Source organism: Podarcis melisellensis (genome assembly GCF_964234715.1).
Source record: "Podarcis melisellensis genome assembly, chromosome: 5".
NCBI lineage: Eukaryota > Metazoa > Chordata > Lepidosauria > Squamata > Lacertidae > Podarcis > Podarcis melisellensis.
In genome coordinates this window covers 51,350,012-51,370,170 of record NC_138537.1, presented here as the reverse complement: position 1 = coordinate 51,370,170, position 20,159 = coordinate 51,350,012, and the positions used below count along the sequence as shown (strand labels likewise).

Below are 20,159 nucleotides of genomic sequence, written 5' to 3'. Positions count from 1 at the left end.
GACAAAACTGGTAGTACTCCAAGAAGGATTGCTTACAGGGACTGTGCTCAAAACACAGAGGTAGGTACAATATTGCTATACTACTATATATCTACAAAGTCAGCATAATGTGTTGTCTGAGAGCTTCTCTCAGTCCCTGAAAGGCTATGTCATTAAGCACTGGTGCCAGAGGAGAAAATTTCTGGAGCCAACGACTTGTCTGTATTTTCTCCAAAAAATTCAACTTAACTTCCTGAGTTTTATTTGATTGCCCTTTCCCCATATTTGCTAACTCAAACAAATCCAATCACTGTTAGTTTCATAAATACCTTCTTTAAAAAAGTAAGTTGCTAAGCTTCCAAGAAAAATGTTTTATTTCTGTACCCACTTGCGACACACATGCAACCATACTCTTGCCTTATTCACAACACCTACAATCAGGCTTGTAACTTAGGAAACCTGACTTGAAACAGATTAATGCTGTTGTGTGCTTGACATTCAGAAAGATGGCTCTATCCAACAAATTCCATTTTAATGTGGCTATTTGGGTTGTTTCAAGTGGGAGGAGGAGAGGGGGGGAAGGATGCCTGTCTCTGTGTTGTACTTCCTATTACATTTATTGTTGGTGTTCTCAAATATCTAATTTTAAAGCCAACAACGTAATATGTATCCAGGGGTCTGTTAATTTTTTATTTTTGCTGTTAGGAAACTCTAACATGAAATGAAAGTTGTCTGGTTTCCTGTTTCCTATGAGTTTGCCATCAGATTCTAAATATATAACTGTGGCAGGCTAAAGGCCAGATGTTATTCCCTGCTGTGTGGTATCGAAGGGGAGGAGAAGGGAACCCAGAGCTCCACAGCCTGCTGTCCTTATCTCCCTGGGAATTTCTTTCATAATGATGAATTGCAGGGTCTCCATTGCCAGAGCAGCTGATGCCTAATTTAAATGCTGAGGCTGAAATCCTTTATGACCACTGATGTTCAACACATAAATATTTCCAAAGCTTTATACACACACACACACACACACACACACACACACACACACACACAATCTATGCAGACATTTCACAATTCTGCCTCCTGTCCTATAAATTTGTCTCTTCAGCCTTTTGTGCTATGGTTGTTCCCAGGGCTTAAGTTGACCCAAGGCCATGTTTTCAGCGGCAGGGTTCACTGAAGGAGAGGGGGAGCTAGATGTTTTCTGGACTCAAACTCCCATCAGCCTCTGCCAGCATAACCAATTGTGAGGGGCGATGGGAGCTGTAATCTGGAGGACACAACACTGGCCTCAATGGATTAGACTCCCCAAGGTGCTATGCAACTTTCAGTTTAAACCTAGGGATGCTGTGATAATCTTCCGTTTTTGGAAATATAAAACCTAGCAGTTATATCTGAGGTTAACTCAGAGAGAATCTCTTTCTGAGCATTTGCAGATACCCCTCGTCAACAGCCGGCCCCCTTTTAAAATGCTGTTTTTTGTGGAGTTTGTGTGTGTTTTAAGGACAGAGCTTTCAGTTTTCCAACAATTTGGTGTGCTCCAAGCAAGCACTGTGAGCTTCTGTCCCACTGGTTGTCCCCTGATGCCGATTATGAAAAGGACAAGCAGATAAAACAAATGTATATTTCTTTTGTTATGTAAAGATCATATGCTAAGTTTCTACTAAAGCATTTTACGACCCTCTGAAAGATTTTTCATTGTCTAAAATAAAAATGCCAGTTTGGCACAGTTGGGACTCATTTTCCCGAATGCTGTTTTCAGCAAACATACAGATTCCCCCCCCCCCCCCGATGTAACCTCCTATCCATGAAACCATCTTTTCTGAATGCAAACATTTATGACAAATAAACAGCTTTGCTCACCAAGCATGTACTGGATCCTAATATCTTTCCCCCTCAGTGATTCCTTGTCTACTGTATTTGATCCTACAGTATACCTCTGTGAAAAGCAGTATTTTTTTATATAAAAACAACAACATGATCACAAGACATTGTAAGATGCAAGAACCCTGTCATTTGCCCCTTAACTGTGGGAAGCTCTCCTTCTAAGAGTTGTATTAAGCTGTTAGCAAGACACCTTTGCACAATAAAGATGCATTTTTCCATTGCAAGGATGTGCTGTATTGGCTTTTAACGCAATGTATTTTTTTAGCCTAGGAAATGATTCATTAGAGCACATCCATCGCTGTTCCACTATGTGGAATGCAAAGTCTTCAGGACATAACTCATAACCAGCAACGCTACACCCGAAACCAAGAGGGTCACCACTCTGTATCCATTTATGTTTTATTTGTTCTTAATTCTCTCAACCCTGCACACCCCTTCAGTGCGTATAACTGCATAGGAGTGCACATCCAGCCAGCTTCCATTTAATGAACGGCAGCAAGCAGATTTTTTGCTGCTTCTCCATCCACATGACAAGCCTGTATCTCATCCCTAGTGGGCCGATGGGACATCTCGCCATGGACACTGCGTCCCCTCTTATGTTAGTTTTCCGCAGTGGCTCCAAGACACTTTCTGATGCACCTTCCATGATCATGTGAGGAAGCCTGCAGACTGGAACCGGTTCACGTCTGGCAGATGCATGGAGATACCAATGTGTCTGAAAGATGCCCTAAGTGGTCAGATGCATTAGGTACAGGGATCCTAATTGTAGCTGCGATTTAAATAAATAAAAGCCCAAGGGACAACCTTTGGAATTAAGAAGTGTTACTTAGTTTTTATTCTTTTAAGGCATCGGCAGCATTCTGGTTTGGGCTCGTCCAAGCCTATTCCTTGGAGATCTCCTTTGTCACTTGCTGCCACGATTCCCTCCCGCGCCGGTGCGTGAGGTGGGGTGGCAAAGGGGAGGGGGGACAGGCCGCTCACTTCCAAGGGGAGGGGCTCTGCAGAAATCCGAGCAGCCAGAGCCTTGCAGCAGGGAAGAAAAGGCTGGTGAACACACACGCAGAGAAAGAGACATAGACACAGGGGTCAAACGCTAAGCCCGTCCCTTTGGCTGTCTACACAGCCAGCCGTGGGTGGGGAAGGAGGAGGAGGAGGAAGGAGAAGACGCGAGCAGAAAGAAGCCTTGGCGTCGCCGCTCGCCTGCAGAACCGAGAAGGAAGCGACTGCAGCACAGCCGCCTCGCCCGCGCTCCCAATGGCTCCGGCTGCCGAGTGAAGCCAGCGACGAGCTCGGTCCCTGGCGGCTCAACGCGCCTGGCGAGGCTGAAGGACGGAGCCGAGGGCGCAGTGAACGCCTCCAGCCATGGCGGGGACGGAAGGCGTCACGGCAGGTAATGGGGACTTGCGGGGAGGGTGGGCAGGCGGGGGCAGCGCGCCTCGCGTGGAGGGGGCTTGCCTTCGGGAAAAGCGCACCTCTCCAAAATGCGCGTCGTAGGCGATGCGGGGGAGGGGAGCCCCAGCTGGGAAGGCGCTGCGGGTCTGGGCTCGTGGGGTACGAGGGAGCGGGGCCGGAGGCAGGAGGGGGGCTGAGGGCCGCGATCGACCCCCGGCTACTTCGTGGGAGCCGGATGCCGGCGTCGCGGTTTCTCTCCGCCCCATCAAGGAAACTATCAATAGCGCTGGATCTTGGGTGGTTCTTGCAGGAGACCGTCTAGATTCAGAAATGAAGCCGAGTCTCTGGGTAATGGATGCGCAGTCCCTCCCAGAGGCAGGTATGGCTTGGACGCCGCTGTGTCAGCAGCCTGAGCTGCATATCTGGAGGGTATGTGCAGAAAACGCAATGCACCCACATGCATGCATGCATGAGTTTATGCACACGTGGGATGTGGCAACGTTTGGTATACGAGTCATATGGCGGCAGGAAGGAGCATACTACAGGGGTCGGCGTGTAAATGTTGCTTTAGGATTTGCTTTTGCGCAAAAGGCATCCTTAAGGCAGGACTTCCCCTCATTCGTGAACTGACCTTGCACAGTAATCAACACCTACCTATGAATTTGCAGCGCGGCGCACGTAGGGCAGAGGATGGTCGCAAGCAGCCTTTTATATTTGCGCGGCTGCTGCGCGTACGTCTGGAGACGCCTCGGTGTGCAAGTCCAGTTAACAGCCCATGACTTGACTCCACTATCCTAAGCCTCCGGGACCGTCTAGCCAGTAGGAAGTGGGTGGGGGCAAGATCCTTGAGGAGGTGATCTTGGGCGGGGGGGGGGATGCCCTGAGGCTAATAATGATTTTTTGGAGAGGTGCTTTTTCTCCCTACTCCCACGCTTAGTTCCCCCACCCAGCCCCACTTCTCTTCCTTGCAAGTTGCGCTCCCAGAAGAGAGCAGGAGTTACTATACTTGCAAAGTGCCTCCGCCCCGTTTCTGCAAAAGCCGGCCTGCCGTCACGTGGGGCTTCGGGGGGGAACCGACTGCGCCAGATGGGGAGGCGAAGCGGCCGGCTATAGGATCCAGGTGAAAAAACAATGCGGAGGAATCCGAGGCGGGCACGTCCCCCGCCTCCGCGACGTTTCTCTCTCTCTCTCTCCGGCCAGGCTGCAGGGAGGGGGTGCGCCCCATCTCTCCGCATGTGCTCTGCGGCTGGGCGGGGCACTGAGCCAGAGATCATCCAGGCTGGCAGTGCAGCGAAAATTTCCCAGAAGCTGCGATGGCCAGCTCCCTTCCTTGCTCCTCTGCCTCTTGCGGATCTTTTCCAGGGAAAAAAAAGCGGGAGGGGCTTCTAATTCTCAGGATTCAGGAAGGATATGTGAGGGAGCAGACAGAAGCGACTGAGATCATGGCGAACAGGGATTGGAAGCGGATGGGTGGGAAACCTCATTCTTCCAGCGGTTCCTTTTGCAGGCTTTTTTCCCTCTTTGGGAGTCGGACACTAGAGTCGCACCACCCAAATCGCCGACAGCCTCGCTTAGCTGCAGTGGCGGTTCTTTCTCCTTCACTGCCGGGCCCTGCTTTCCCCCTGTTCCTCACTTATTCCTTACTTATAAGAGGGCATGCCATTCAGCACAGTGACACTGCACTTTGCGCAGCCTCTGTGAGGTTACAAAGAGCTGGTCCGCAAGGGGACTCTTAGGATGGCTTCATTGGGTGCTCTGCCTTGCATTTCCACAGTCTGGGTGGCAGGAAGCTGTGACCCACCTGATGTTGTAGATAGCTCAGTGGGTAGAGCGTGAGACTCTTAATCTCAGGGTCATGTTGGGCAGTAGTTTCCTGCATTGCAGGGGGTTGAACTAGATGGCCACTGGGGTCCCTTCCAACTGTACAATTCCAAGATTGCAGCTCCCTTCAGCCCCAGCCTGCATGGCCAACGGCCTGCATCCCGAGGGCCACAGGTTTTCCCGATGTGAACCTAAACCAAGTAGAAAGTAGAGCATACACCCCCACTTAGTATTATTTCAGCTCCATTTTTTTTCAACACTGGTCCAAACGGCAATTCGGCTAGTATAATTTCTGGGTGAAAATGTCACTGCCCCCACTTTGCAACTTGCATATGGCTGGTGGTGTGCATTCCTTTCTAAGGGGTTATCCGTATTGCGCCCCCTTTCCCTTGCTCTATCTGCCAACCTGGCCCCTCATGTCCCTGCCCCATCACTGAAGGAGGCTCTGTTAATGGTCCCCCATGGCCCAGATGTGCAGCTTGTAACTGCTTGGAAGCAGGGCATTCAGTGTAGTGGTCCCCAGTTTGTGGAGCTCCCTTCAAACTGAGATTAGACAGACCTCTTCGTTGTCAAATTTCAGGTGCATGACTAAGACTTTCTTGTTCCAGCAGGCATTTTACAATAAAGGTTTATTGTTTTAATTGTCCCATTTCCCATGGGCTGTACACCACTGAGAAGTGCAAATAATTAAGTAGTATATGCATGTATATTATTTAATAGATCAAGGAGAAGAGACTAAAATGGGGGTGGTCATAATGGGCAATTGGACAACCCTAGGCCTGGCCCTGTTTTCTCAAGATTCTGTGGTGTAGGTGTGGCTGGTGAAGAATTGTGGGCTGCTTGAGGGTTTCTCAGAAGAAACCAGTGCTTCTTGATTTCTGATGTATCTGATGGGCTGGCTGGACTGATAAAACACAAGCAGGTAATAGTGACGCTTTAACCTGTGTAATTTGCTTCGTGGTTGTGAGTTTCATAGAAAATGGGAAATCCTTTGTCTTTGAGTCCTTACATTTGTGGTGACAGTGTAAAGAGAGACTTAAATCTCAAAGCCGCTTCATCAGTATGCAGCCTGCAAGGAAGTGGTGCATAATCAAGTTATTTAAATGCAGGGCACCTGAAGCAGGGAGGAAAGGACATCCTTTACGGAAAGTGGAATTGTGAAAAGTGGGGGGGGGGGCAATCTTTAAGATAGTTGGTTTTTATTTGCTGATAGTGAAGAGTGCTGGAAGCTAATAATATCTATTTACTTCCCGCAAATTTAAAAGAGTGTTGCTCTTTTAAATCTGTTTCCCAAATATCAATTTGGAAATTGCTCTTTTTTGGCTGAAAATGTTCATTAGAGAGAAATGGCACTGGAGAAATGAGAAAAGTGGAAAAGCTGGTTTACTCAGCTGTCATATGATGGATGTCACATATTTCCCCCCACATGATTGTTGAATCTGGTATAAACTGATGCTAAAAGAAAGCCAAGTAGGAAGGCTTCTATGGTATTCAAGAACTTGATTCAGTAGAGTACCTATTTGTCATATACGCAATGCTGACATCTGGTTTATTCACTGATATACGTAGCGAACAACAGTGTTGTTGTTTAAAAAAAATGTAAATAATGATGTTGCATTCTGAAACTGTTACATGGCAGAACTAATGGTGATGAAATTTGATTGTAGTAAAAACTTTGCTACAAAGACAAAACTGCCTAAATCAAACTCAAGCAGTAAAAGATTGCAGCAGGCATCTGCTATTAATTATTTTTATGGTTCCAGGTCCTACAGCACTGCGGTCTTGTGAGCATAAGCCTCAGACAGACAGCAGAGTTGATCCCCTGAAGCTTTAGATACCACCAACCCAAAGAAGTGCAATGCATTTGGTTTGAATGGTGTCTGTTTAGCAGATCTTTTAGCTGAAACATAGCACTTACAAATACAGAGGTCCAGACTGGAAAAAAAGACAAACAAGCAAAAGAAACCTAGGGAAAACCTGTTTGGTCTGCCCTCTCCAGAAACACTGGAAAGTGTTGTGCGATGCTTATTGGGTGGTCTTCTGTGGGAGTGAGATTCAAGGACATCAGCTGCAGTGGATCTCTGAAGTCGCAGCACAGAAAAGGAGTTTGCCTTGTACAAGTGAAAAAAGCAATTAGTAGCTTGCAGAAACTTTGAATTGTTTTTTTGTAAAGGCAGAGTGGGGGAACTTGTTGCCCAGCAGCTGTTGTTAGATTAAGGTGCTGCCCATCTTCCCTGATCGTTGTGTCTACTGGCAGGGGCTGATGGGAGTTGGAGCCTAACAACATTTGGAGGGCCACAGTTTCCCCTTTCCTGCTTCCAAGCACAGGAGCCCTGCTGGGTGATGGGAGAAGAAGCTCTCCTGCTGGAACAAAGTGGCAGAACTTCCTGTGAGAAGTAGCACCTCTGTTCCAATATACTGTCAGTTCCATTGATATTAACTGTGGTGTCAAAGACTGACGGGCAGGATCTCATCCACAGATAACGCTCCCTTCCCATTATTTCTCCAGAGTCTAAATAGAAGCTTGAATTACTGCTTGTGGGCCACTCTGGGGGCACCCCTTTCCACTGGGAACTAGGATAGAAGGCCCTGGTGAGATCCTATCAGAACTCACAGCAGGCCAGCAGGACTAAGAGCAATCTTTGGCCCTCCCGATGTTGCTGAACTACAACTCCCATCAGCCCCAGCAAGTATGGCCAATGGGCAGGGGTAATGGGAGCTGGAGTTCAGCAACAGATTAAGAGGTGGAAGTGGCATGATGAATTGGTATTATGAAACAGTAGTGGGTGGGTTGGTATTGACACCTGGTGGCATTGCTGTTGCTTACTGGCTGGGAGAGGGGAAAGGTTGGTGTCCAAACGCACCTGTGGATCCAATCTGGAGCTCCTGCCAGTGAATTTGCACTGTGTTCACCTTGCCCCCCCCCATGGTAAACAGCAGCTGTGACGGACCAGATGACGGTGATGGCCCAGTACAATGTCCACCACTGGAAGCAAGTGAGGCACCGCTGGAAGAGATGCTGTTCTAGCATTTGCCCTGGATATGTCAACAAAACATCCCTGAGCTAGAAAGTAGCATAGAGTTCCTCTATCCTAAGGCTGCAACAGAAGTATTCCAGTATTCAAGCACAGACCTTGTATTTGCGCATCAAGTCTCATAATGCATATCTGTATGTTCCAAATATGAAATTGACACTGTAGGAAGTGAATAATTGTTTATTACATTTAATTAAATGCTTTTACAAAGAAAGCTTTTAAAGGAACCGAAACCTTTTCATTTAAGACCCAGTAGAACTACAGTGCTTTATTAACAAAGCTTTATTTCTTATTTGGTCTGTGTACATCTAATCAATCCTATTCAAATCTCCAGGAGTTAAGTACTACATAATTTGGTGGGGCTTACTTTCAAGAGCAGGGACGCGGGTGGCGCTGTAGGTAAAACCTCAGTGCCTAGGGCTTGCCGATCGCATGGTTGGCGGTTCGAATCCCCGCGGCGGGGTGAGCTCCCGTCTTTCGGTCCCAGCTCCTGCCCACCTAGCAGTTCGAAAGCACCCTTAAGTGCAAGTAAATAAATAGGTACCGCATTATAGCGGGAAGGTAAACGGCGTTCCCGTGTGCTGCGCTGGTGCTGGCTTGCCAGAGCAGCTTCGTCACGCTGGCCACGTGACCTGGAAGTGTCTCCGGACAGCGCTGGCCCCCAGCCTCTTAAGTGAGATGGGCGCACAACCCTAGAGTCGGACACGACTGGCCCGTACGGGCAGGGGCACCTTTACCTTTACCTTTACTTTCAAGTGCATGCTAGATAATTATCCATAACTGGTAATAACAATTGATAATAACTGGTGCAATGGGCAGAAAGGAAATATGGGGCCACCACTGCTTAGGAGCATCTAAAGGGAGAAATGCCCATGTTCTTGCTGTGAGAGTGTTGCAAGGGAGGCAGAGGCAGCTGTGGCAGCATAGGTTGATGGCATCAATGCACCCCGTGCCTGCGATGGGTGCTTCTAGTGCAGGGGTGAGGAACTGGATCTGACTGGTGGGTTGGATCCAGACCCCTCCCAAGCCCAGCAGACCACTTTGACAGGTGGTTGAGTTCGCCCACTTCTCAATTACTGAATGGGAAAGACTCCCCGGACTAGGAACCTGATCCACCCACAGTACCTCCATCTTTTCAGGACATTATATGGCACTTGTAAAAGTGCAGGTCCTGCAGATTGAAGCGGTCAGGTTCTGAACTGGGGTAATCCAATTAAGAGAGTAGAGATGCCCATTCTTTAGGCAAGGAATCTCCCGAATCACTATGAAGACAGTCCAAAAAAGGCTGATTCAAGTTGCATTGGTATGGAAAGCACATTTCACCCCAGGGGCACCTAAATCTAGGGCGGCGGTTACAGCAATTACCATTAGGAAGCATTGTAACACTTTTGCAGGCTGAGCCTTTGCATGCTTACTCAGAAGGAACTCTCAATGTGTTCCGTGGGGCTTATTCCCAGGGAAGTATGCACAGAATTGCATCTTTAAAGCCGCCATCTCTTCTCTGAAGTTGTAATCCTGTATTGTATACACTTACTGGGAGAAAGCCTGATTGAACTCAGTGGGTCGTATTTCTCAGTAGACATATGTATACAGTGGTACCTCAGGTTACAAACACCTCAGGTTACAAACAGTTCGGATTACAGACTCCACTAACCCGGAAATACTACCTCGGGTTAAGAACTTTACCTCAGGATGAGAACAGAAATTGTGGCGGCGGCAGCAGGAGGCCCCATTAGCTAAAGTGGTACCTCAGGTTAAGAACGGTTTCAGGTTAAGAACGGACCTCCAGAACGAATTAAGTTCATAACCAGAGGTACCACTGTATAGGATTGTGCTGTAAAGTGTCTTTATTGACCTCTGTTTTCAAGTGTGACTATTTTTCTGAAGCTTTCATCAAATTGGAGTTTGTGGTTTTGAGCTATTTCTCTGGGTAAGATCTGTTCATGCAGTTTTCCTGACAAAGATGGTCTGCTCATAACATTTACTATTCCCAATAGTATGTAGAAGCATTTCCTCCTCTCATTTTGGAATGACACAAGCAAATGGTTCTGCCATTGTTCATGATGCAGCAGTTCTGATGATACAGGTAGTGCTATAAAAATTAAGAGGAAAGAGGGATTAAAGACCGAGAACAAACCCAATGCAAGTTGCCTTAGCAGCAATTTGTGACTTTTAAATCCCTAAAATGAAAGAGCACTGCCGGTGCCAGCAGCTGCAGAGGATCTCCAGCTTCTGAGCTTGCATCTGTAAGAAAGTAGGATGGATCATTCATGTCCTGGAGGGCAACATTGGTCTTCACTTCTTACAGGATGATGGAATAGCCACAAAGAGTGGGTAGTTCTTATAGCAGGGATGGGGTGCCAGTGGTCTTTCAGATTTTTCTGGATTATAGCTCCCATCATCCCAGAGCAGTGGCCCATGGTGGCTGGGGCTAATGTGAATTGGAGTTCAACAACACCAACATTCCCTGTTTTTGTCTTAGAAGATGGTGGAATATCTGAGGAGGCTTTCTACATGACATTCAGCCATGGGCTGAAGTGGTCCTTTCTGCTTTGTGTTCACATTGCTGTGCGCCATCATCTTTGCACAGAAGGAGCAGGAGATTTAACCATGTGAACCTATACAGGTTGATTCTAACCCCCACATTTATTCAGTGAGACTTGCTTTTTTCCAGCTGTGCATTGGATCTCCACCCTGGATGACAACGATCTTGAGACTGCTTCTAGGAAGCAAGTTTCAAAGCTCTGCAAATGAAGAATGCCATAAAAATAAGATGAAGAAATACGGTTTTGTTAAGATCAGCCTGATTGCATTGATGCACTGGAAGAAACTAAATGTTTTTTGACCATATATGAAAACTCCCAAATAAATAATGACCTTTAGATTTCACTGTCCAGGCTACTGAGGACTTGATGAGGCAAAAGCAGGGAAAGAGGAAATGCTGTCCTGGCAGCTTGTTTCTCGGATGCAAAAGCCTCTTATGGCAGTGCAAGCTTTAAGCAGTACCCCCCACTGTTTTGATTACAGGATGTGTGCTCCACTGTGGTGTCCATGGAAACCCCAGAGAAAAAAGGTGCAATATTAGCTAAATTAAGCTACACTGGAATACAAATCAACCTCTTCCTTCTTGAGAGGTGTTAAAAATAAAGTAGTAACAGGCACATGGCAAACATCATGTTTTTCACACAGGTTTCAATATCTGTGAAATTGTCATAGTCGGAGCATGAGTGCATCATAGTCCATGAATTGAGTCATGTGCAATCGCGTGTGGCTTTGCAATGTGTGATATGTGCCAAAAGAAATGCAGGATTGCCACATTGGGCAGTTTTTTTCTTTTAGAAATAGCAGCTGTGTCACTTCTCACAATCCATGTCATGCAGGGAGAGGGGACTGATGCTTTCCTCTCAAGCCATTCCCCCCTGCCCCATTCCCTCCCAGAATTACTGTTTCCCTGGAGATGCCATTGCAGGAAATAACATCTTTTCAGGGCAATTAGCAGCATGGCCAGCAGGTAAATGGACGCTCCCTATGCACTGCTATCAGCTGCCCCAGCTTGTATTTCTGAAAGTAAAAGAAACCTGGGATCTATAACCATGTGGCAAACATATCCATCTAATCCAATCATACGTTCCATGTTTAGATCCAAATATTAGGAGAGAAGTCTTGTAAGAAACCAATGCAATTCTTTTCAAAGAGGTAATAATGCATTAGACCCATGTTTCTACATGTCAAAGCAGAGTTAATTCCCGTCATCGTGTCCAGATCAAGTTTTCTGCCTTTAAGGTTCTTTGGTACCATGTTAAGCATGGATGTGTGAGTTTCCCTGTTACCTGTCAAGATGGGATTCCAAGCTTCAAAATGGTTCCTTAGATCTCTTCCTTGCAAGTTGGGATCCCTGAGTCATATCCAATATACTTCATTTAAAGTCAGGACTTTTTTTCAAGGTGAAACAATGTTGATTTTTGCCATTTGTTTGTCAGGGTTTGGGGAGAGAAAAAATTGAACTGCCATCTTGGTTACATGACATCATCACTCTCCAACCAGCGCAGTTCTTAAATTACCTACAAAAATATTATTATACAGTGGTACCTAGGGTTAAGAACTTAATTCGTTCTGGAGATCTGTTCTTAACCTGAAACTGTTCTTAACTTGAAGCACCACTTTAGTTAATGGGGCCTCCTGCTGCTGCCACGCTGCCAGAGCACGATTTCTGTTCTCATCCTGAAGCAAAGTTCTTCACCTGAGGTACTATTTCTGGGTTAGCGGAGTCTGTAACCTGAAGCGTCTGTAACCTGAAGCGTATGTAACCCGAGGTACCACTGTATCCTGAAGATGGTTCTTCACAGTTATAAAAGATCAGTCAGATAACCTGTGATCCAACTCCAATTTCTGTTCGGAGATATCGATCTTGCCTTAATCGATGGGGCCGCGACCGGGGACAGCTTTACGATCCGCATCAATCACCTACAGCGGTCTATAACGGGTCCGGCACACTTCCTCTCTAGCTGCGCAATAACTCCTGCTGTCTCTCGTTTCAGTCACGGTTTAGCAGAGTTGAACAGCGTGTAAAGCAGTCGTGCTTCTTGTAAGCACACATAGACAGCTCCGTCTATTTACAGCTCTTTATTAAAACATTACAGCAAACAAAGTCCAGGGCTTCTTTCAGCCATGTCTCCCTCACAGATACACAGAGGAACAAGTGAAAGTACAGGGAAAAACTCCTCCTTCTTAGCTTCTAAAAGCTTCTGTCTCCGCCCAGCTGTAAGCTGACGTTAGCAGGTGACACACACCAGGGGAATTTAACCAGATAAATTCTGAACCATCACACCCCCCCTTGTGTCCCTGCGTGATACCTGTGCAACATCTTCAGTAACACCTTGTGAGATCGATCCCTTCCCCAATGCCTTGTGCCTTCCCTTGGCAAACCTGTTTGGCATTTGTGGAACCACCTCACAGCTCTCAGAATCGCACTGTGCGAAACTTACCCACGCACCTGTGGCCTGATACCTCTCTGGTGGGATACCTTTCGTTGTGCGACTGGACCTCCTAGGCACAAACTCAGGTGTTCCCCCTGACTCACTTTGATCAGCAGGTGTATCCTCTGCATCATGGAACTCACCCTCTGACTTAAAGCGTCTTCGAATCCTCTCCATCACACTCACAGGAGAACTAGGCTGACTCTTGGGCAGTCTCATAACAGCTTGTGGAGATGCCACATCCTGCTCTTGACCCTGGTCAGTGACCTGGTCGTCATCAGCAGCCTCAGCCCCTTCTTCCTCTGCCTCATCAGAACTGTCTTCTGGGTCAGAGAGACAATCTGAGAGAACATCACGCCTGACAGGAGTCTTTGACTTTACCCCCTCCTCTAAGAACTCAGCGTGTTTACTGATCAGCACCTTACTCTGATCACCTGATGGGTAAGCAAACCGCCATGCACGGGCATCTGGCTCATACCCACAGAAGATCATTTTCTGGACTTTGGCTCCATCTGGCCCTTGCAAAGCCTTAGGCAAAGCGACAAGCGCAGGAGTCCCAAAAGTCCGCAGAAAGTGAACCTGGGGTTTGCGGCCATTTAACAAAGAAAACGGTGTGTCACCTACCAGTGAGTTGTAGACACGATTCCAGGTGAATGACACAGCCCTAGTAGCCTCCACCCAAAACTCAGGAGGCAACCTGGCTTCTTTTAGCATCACCTGTGCAGCCTTAACCAGAGCCTCACTCCTCAGCTCTGCCCCCCCCCCTTGCTGGGGTGAATTAACTGTGTGGCGTATCCCTCTCTTCTGCAAGAACTTCTGCAACGCAGAACCAGTGTACTCAGCATTTCTGTCACTGATGATCTCTTGAACCCTGGTGGAGAACCTCTGTTCCACCCCCTCAATCCAGCTCTTGATCAGCTGTGCTGCATCCTCCCTGGATTTGAGACCATGAGCCCAGGAACTCTGCGAGAAATTATCCAAAAAAGTTAGGAGAAATCTGGCCCCCCCTAGACTTGGTTCCTTGACAGGACCGGCCAAATCTATGTGTACCAACTCAAAAGGTTTAGTGGCCACACGTTCCACCTTTGGGTAACTGCACCCTCTCACCTTTGCCTGCTTGCAAGTGTCACAATCAATGGCACTTCCACAATTTTGAATCCTACACCCCGTGGCAACCTCGGGCAGAGTCTGCAAGTCCTCTACCGACCCATGAATTGTTCTCTGATGCCATACGCATGCACATGTAACATTATGAGCGGGAATTGTAGCACGTTGGTTGGGAACTGTAGCACGCAACGTTTGTGCTTTCTCAACCTTCCCCTCACCTCCAAGAGACGTTTTAAGAATGAAAAGATCATTCTGTCCCTTCCGCACTTTGGCCAGTAACCTCCCTTCTCTGGAGATTGTGCAAACATCATTTTCAAAACAAACTTTGAACCCCTTACTTAACAAATAAGGCACAGATAACAAACAGTGATGAATCTCTGGAACAATACAAAAATCCACCGTCTCCTGTAAAACAGAAAGAAAGACATTAGCACATTTGTGAACTCTAGTTTTCTGTCCATTCGCGAACTTAATAGTTTGTCCTTTCGGAACTGCTGTGCAATTCCACCTCTCGACTGCAGGGGTCTCTGGAACCATGTTGCGGTTAGCTGCAGAGTCGATTACAAGGCTGAGCTGGAAATTTTCCACTCGGCCGTCGTCAAACACTGCCATATTCGCAGAAACTTGATAAGACTCTTCTCCCTGCTGTTTACCACGACCACCTGGCTCAGCTCCACGCCTGCCTGTCTTCCCAGGCCTGTTGCCATGGAAACCTGCCTGATTCCCATGGGAAAAATCTGTGCAAACATCCTGCATCGGCTCTCTGCTCCGGTGGGGGCAACTGCCACGCCGACGTTGAACTCCAGTGGAAAAACACTGCCCGGGGCTCCTCCCAGCTGGCCTGGCCTTCCTCCTTCTGGAACGGCTCCTCCCACCAGCGTGGCCCCCCCTGAAGCTCCTCTCTGCTTCAGCACAAAGGGAAAATTGTTTAAACTTGCCTTTGGAACTCTTCGCCCCCCCGATCTGCTCACTAGCGCTCCTAGAGGCTAAGACATCGGGAACAGGGCCTGCCAGTCCAGCGTCTCCAGGACTCAGTCCATCACACAGACGTGTAGAAGCATTACAACAGCTCCCCAACACTGTCCCAGCCCCCATTGGGCTTTCTGGGCACCCTTCAGCCTCTCCTGGGCTCCGGCCTCTCGCTGATGCCTCACACAAGCCCTTCAGCAAATTCCAGGCAGCCCACGCTGTCGTTACGCCCTCCAAATGAGGCCTCAGTGATGCATCAACGCATGCTCTGAGCATCTCTAGCTCTTGCAGCCTCTGGCTATCTTCAGCCAACACAGCCCCACAGCTTGCATCTCCTGCTCCAGCTGCTGGCCGGCCAAGGGGTGATGATTTTGGCTCCCATTGACTTGCTTCCCAGAGCCCTTCGACCAAGAACCATCCCCTTATTTGTCTGGACCACGTTGCCCAACTCTTTAGAGTGAGCTTTTCCAGCGGTATATTCTGGCTTTCAGCCATCTTCTCCCGTTCTCCCAAGGTGCCCCAAGCTGTACTTACTCCATACCAGCTTCCTCCGGCCTTCCCTTCCGTGGAGAAACGATATTTCAGCTGCGTCTCAGCTCCCAGCTTTTAGCTGCTTTTTTAGCTCTTTGTGTATCAGATGCTCTCACTGTCTCTCAGAAGCAGGCAATTAATCATCTGCTCTCCGGCACCCAGTCAGCTCCCGTTGCGCTCCTCAGCCGCAGACCGCTGACTTCAAAGCATTCCTGAGGCTCACACCGACTGCTTTACGAGCGTTATCTGACACTCCATAACCTGTTCGGAGATATCGATCTTGCCTTAATCGATGGGGCCGCGACCGGGGACAGCTTTACGATCCGCATCAATCACCTACAGCGGTCTATAACGGGTCCGGCACACTTCCTCTCTAGCTGCGCAATAACTCCTGCTGTCTCTCGTTTCAGTCACGGTTTAGCAGAGTTGAACAGCGTGTAAAGCAGTCTTGCTTCTTGTAAGCACACATAGACAGCTCCGTCTATTTACAGCTCTTTATTAAAACATTACAGCAAACAAAGTCCAGGGCTTCTTTCAGCCATGTCTCCCTCACAGATACACAGAGGAACAAGTGAAAGTACAGGGAAAAACTCCTCCTTCTTAGCTTCTAAAAGCTTCTGTCTCCGCCCAGCTGTAAGCTGACGTTAGCAGGTGACACACACCAGGGGAATTTAACCAGATAAATTCTGAACCATCACAATTTCTCCACTTAACTCCCTCTGACCTGGAAAAGAGGGATGAGGCATGCAAGTCCTTTCCAAAATAGACAAGTGTCAGGTCAAGGTAAAGTCTGAGTCCAGGACTCTAACCACTACACCGCACTGGTGCAACATGCAACATTTGCACTAAGAAGGTTCCAGAAAGAGCTTCCATCTCTGCTGCCATTTGCATTACACTCTGTGAATCATTGGGCTTAGCTGCCTTTGAAGACCAGTCAAAATGAATTAGTTTCAGTTCATTTGTTATTAGAAGAATGTAATTTAACTGTCAAATTTAAATAATTATGTCATTAATAACAGAGGCAAGTAACATAGCACTGATGTCTTTATTTCTGTGACTGTTTTTGTCACATTTGACAAAGTTGGTGTCATGAACTAACATGCGTCTTTTTCACTTGTTTATCTGCTCTGAAGAACATTCAGCTGACTAAAAGGCTCCTTATATTTTTTTTCAGATGTCACTTCAACAAATGCCTATGCATCTCCAGCTAGAAGTCTGGGAGACCCAGGGATAACACCTCTGTCCCCATCCCACATTGCGGTGAGAAATGTAGCCTGTATATTACTGGTATTATTTTCTCCCCATCCATGGCTAAGAGTTTATTTTATTTCTTTTTTTAAAAAAATATCTATAAACCACACTTTCATATAAAAAAATCACAAGGTAGGTTACAGACTAAAATGATAGCATTATAGTAACTGGGTTACCTTGGGCCACTCAGTCTCTCAGTCTAGCCTCCCTTGCAGGGTTGTTGTAAGGTGAAAAATTGGGAGGGAAAGAATAGTGTAAATGTACAAAATATATAAATAAACAAAGGTTGAGTTTGCTGCAGGCAGAGGAGAACTTTTGGGATAGATCCTTTTTGCTACTGTCCTGAAGCTAAGGATGAAAATAGTTTGTGTCAGCAACACTGACCTTCAGTCTATCAAGGCCTGGAATAGCAGACCAATGTGGTAATGTACTAGACTGAGTGATTGCGTTGCATGACAAGGCCAAGAATGTTCTGAGCTTGCAAAATTTCACAAAGTCAGGCTTAATCTTCCACAGAGAGCCCTATTTTGAAATTTTGTGTGGCTTAGTTAACGATCATTTACAGTTTTTATTGTGATAGTGAGTGAGAAGAATGCTTCATGCTTTGTATATAACTTCACAATTATTTCAATGCCCTTTTTTCTCTATGAAAGTTCATTTCTCAAATGAAATTTCATTCCAGCTAGAGACTCCATAAGAACAGATGTCCATAAGAACAGCAAACCCCAGACTGAGCTTTTAGTAGAAGTCTTATATGCGAGACTAAATTCATCTTTCCTGGGAGGAGCCCTTTTTATTTAAATGGACCCAGCCTGCTTTAGTAGTTGGTGGCTCTGACAGAACAGGGGCACCTGAGGTGGAGACAGAGAAAGGCAGCACAGTCTCTGTAGGCCAGAGAAGTAAGGGCACATCTGGGACTGATCCTGAAGGCAATTCCTTCTCCCATTCAGAATCCAGATCACATCTCCTAAAGACTGATCCCAAGGTCCTTCTCCCTGAATAATGTCTATAGGCTCCTAGGAGGAGGTAAAGAAGATAAACATTTTCCCCACTCATGGCAGGTTCTGATTTGAAGTGAGTTACCTTATTTGACATGCTACCATTTAGGCTTAGGTGACGTATACATTAAAAGTACATTGATTTAATAAGTACGTGCCATTGGGAAGCTGGAGCTTGTTGTTGTGTTTTTCTCATCCTTTTCTGAAATCAGTGACTGACCCATTTAGCTTGCAGAACGTACAAAGAATTTTGAGTGCAGCCATCATTCTTCTGAGGCATCATCACAGTCACAAAAAATAAGTATTGGCCTAGTGATGTGCTAAATTCCTGTTCCAGCTAGCATCTGGGGCCTGCTGGTATTTGGGGATTGCCAATTTCGGTCACTCCAGAGGAGATTATTAGTATCGTGTTTGGCATTTAAATAGAGCTAGTAACGCTTGCAGCCCTTTCTTGAAATCACATAACAGCAAATACATTTCTGTTCTTTTGACAGAAGGACTCTGATGCAAATGATGCAGAGGAGCAGTCCTATCCTGTTGTTGTGGCTATAGATTTTGGCACGACATCCAGCGGCTATGCCTACAGCTTCACCAAGGAACCAGAATGCATTCATGTAATGAGGTAAATGTCACCAGTGCAGCCTTATATGCGTAGTGAGTGCAGGGCCTGTGATTATACACCAAGGGTGGGGAGCTATTTTCTGTGCAAGGGCTGCGTTCCTCCCAGGGACCTCTTTCCAGTGTGGGGCAGGGCCAGAAGGAACGGTATGCAGAGCAAGAGAGGCTACTCTTACCTTTTATGCAGGAGGCAGCATTCTAGCCAAAAGCAGAGGATTCTACACTGACACACACCTCTCCATCCTCCATTCAGATAAGCAAGAGGAGTTACCATAGTTTAAGGACACATTCTAGCCAGAAAACCACATTTGCCCAGGGCATAGGTGTGTGGTTTAGAAGGGTCCATAGCCTGTGGACCAGATAGAGAATCCTGCAGGGCAGCATTTGACCCTAAGGTCTAAGGTGCCCCGTCTGAGCAGTGTTTTCGCCACTTCACAATATTAGCTTAAGAAAACCCTGTGGGAAGGTCTTCAAATGGTTGGCAGTGGAACTGCTGGGAGGTTGGGGTGGTGAATGAAATATCCAGGCTAACTCAGGGATTGTGATGTGGGTGTCAGGTTAAAGAAAGAATTCCATTACTGGGCCTTGTAAATATGAAGTGTATTTCACTGAAGAAAGAGTTAGAATAGCTGGGTAGTTTGGGGCAATGGGCATTTTATTGTCTTGCACTACCATAGTGCCTTGCCTTCCAAATGCTGTACTGCAAACTGATAGTTGCAGGCTCAGGAAGTTAGTAAAATGCAATCTGTCCGATCCAGTCAGCAGATCTAGCGGCTTCTTCTCTTTCAGCTTTTTAACAAGAACATTTGGGGGAAACAATCTCATGAGCGTGTTAAACCTTCACATCTTTATCAAATGTGAAGCTTCACATTTAAACTGTAACATACAAGCTGCGTGGTGACTGGTAGTGTAGAGGGTATTTTAAAGACAATATTGACATTATTAGAATCATTAGCAATATAATATTTATGTACAGGACAGGAAGTAACATTTCTATCTGCAGTGCTCTGGAGAAATCTCAAAGTTATAGCCCTGCTCTTTTCAGTTTAAAAATGGGCTGCTTTTCCTCCTGGTGTATATCAATCCTTTTTCTGATATTTCCTTTCCAGATCTTTTTTTTTTAAATTAAAAATGCTTCCTTGTCTTTAGTTGTGAATACAGCAGCAGCATAAATCAATGAAGTGAATCACACAGACAGATAATCGAGTGTGAAGCTTACTGTGCACTGACAGTAGGCAAATGAGAAATCGCGAAGCCAACCAAAATCATGGAATCATAAAGCTGGAGGGAATTTCAAGGGTCAGTAATCCATTCCACTGCGCTAGCCCGATTTGTTAGACCTAAATAATTCCTGACAGATGCACATTCACTCTCCCGTTCCAAAAAAAAAGGGGGGGAATACACCTTCAGGGAAGAATTTATGACTTTCCCAGACAACTTGTTTCATTGCCCAGACATTCTGCCATAGCACCAATTGGCAATGCAAGGGCAAAGATTGGACAGCAGTGTCACACTCTGTTTCCACCAGGGTCAAAAAGTTTTCTCCTGTCCTCTGTAATCACCAGCTGCTTCTGGTCCTGCAGGTGGGGGTGGGC

General features: G+C 46.7%; 1 protein-coding gene across 3 annotated transcripts in view; it reads left to right on the top strand.

The window, feature by feature from the left end:
- The first annotated feature begins 2,815 nt into the window (after positions 1 to 2,815).
- The window catches only part of HSPA12A (heat shock protein family A (Hsp70) member 12A), a 56,603-nt gene continuing 39,259 nt past the window's right edge, over positions 2,816 to 20,159 (top strand). For 2 of the 3 annotated variants that reach the window (XR_014168552.1, XM_081912163.1), the window contains exons 1-3: positions 2,817 to 3,256; positions 16,872 to 16,957; positions 18,441 to 18,568. Coding sequence is in view for 2 of the 3 variants with exons in the window: in XM_081912163.1 (XP_081768289.1) it covers positions 3,229 to 3,256; positions 16,872 to 16,957; positions 18,441 to 18,568 (242 nt within the window). In the remaining variant the exon portion in view is untranslated. Of the gene's footprint in view, positions 3,257 to 16,871; positions 16,958 to 18,440; positions 18,569 to 20,159 lie in introns of all 3 variants that reach the window. The other variant, XM_081912164.1, reaches the window with a different exon arrangement.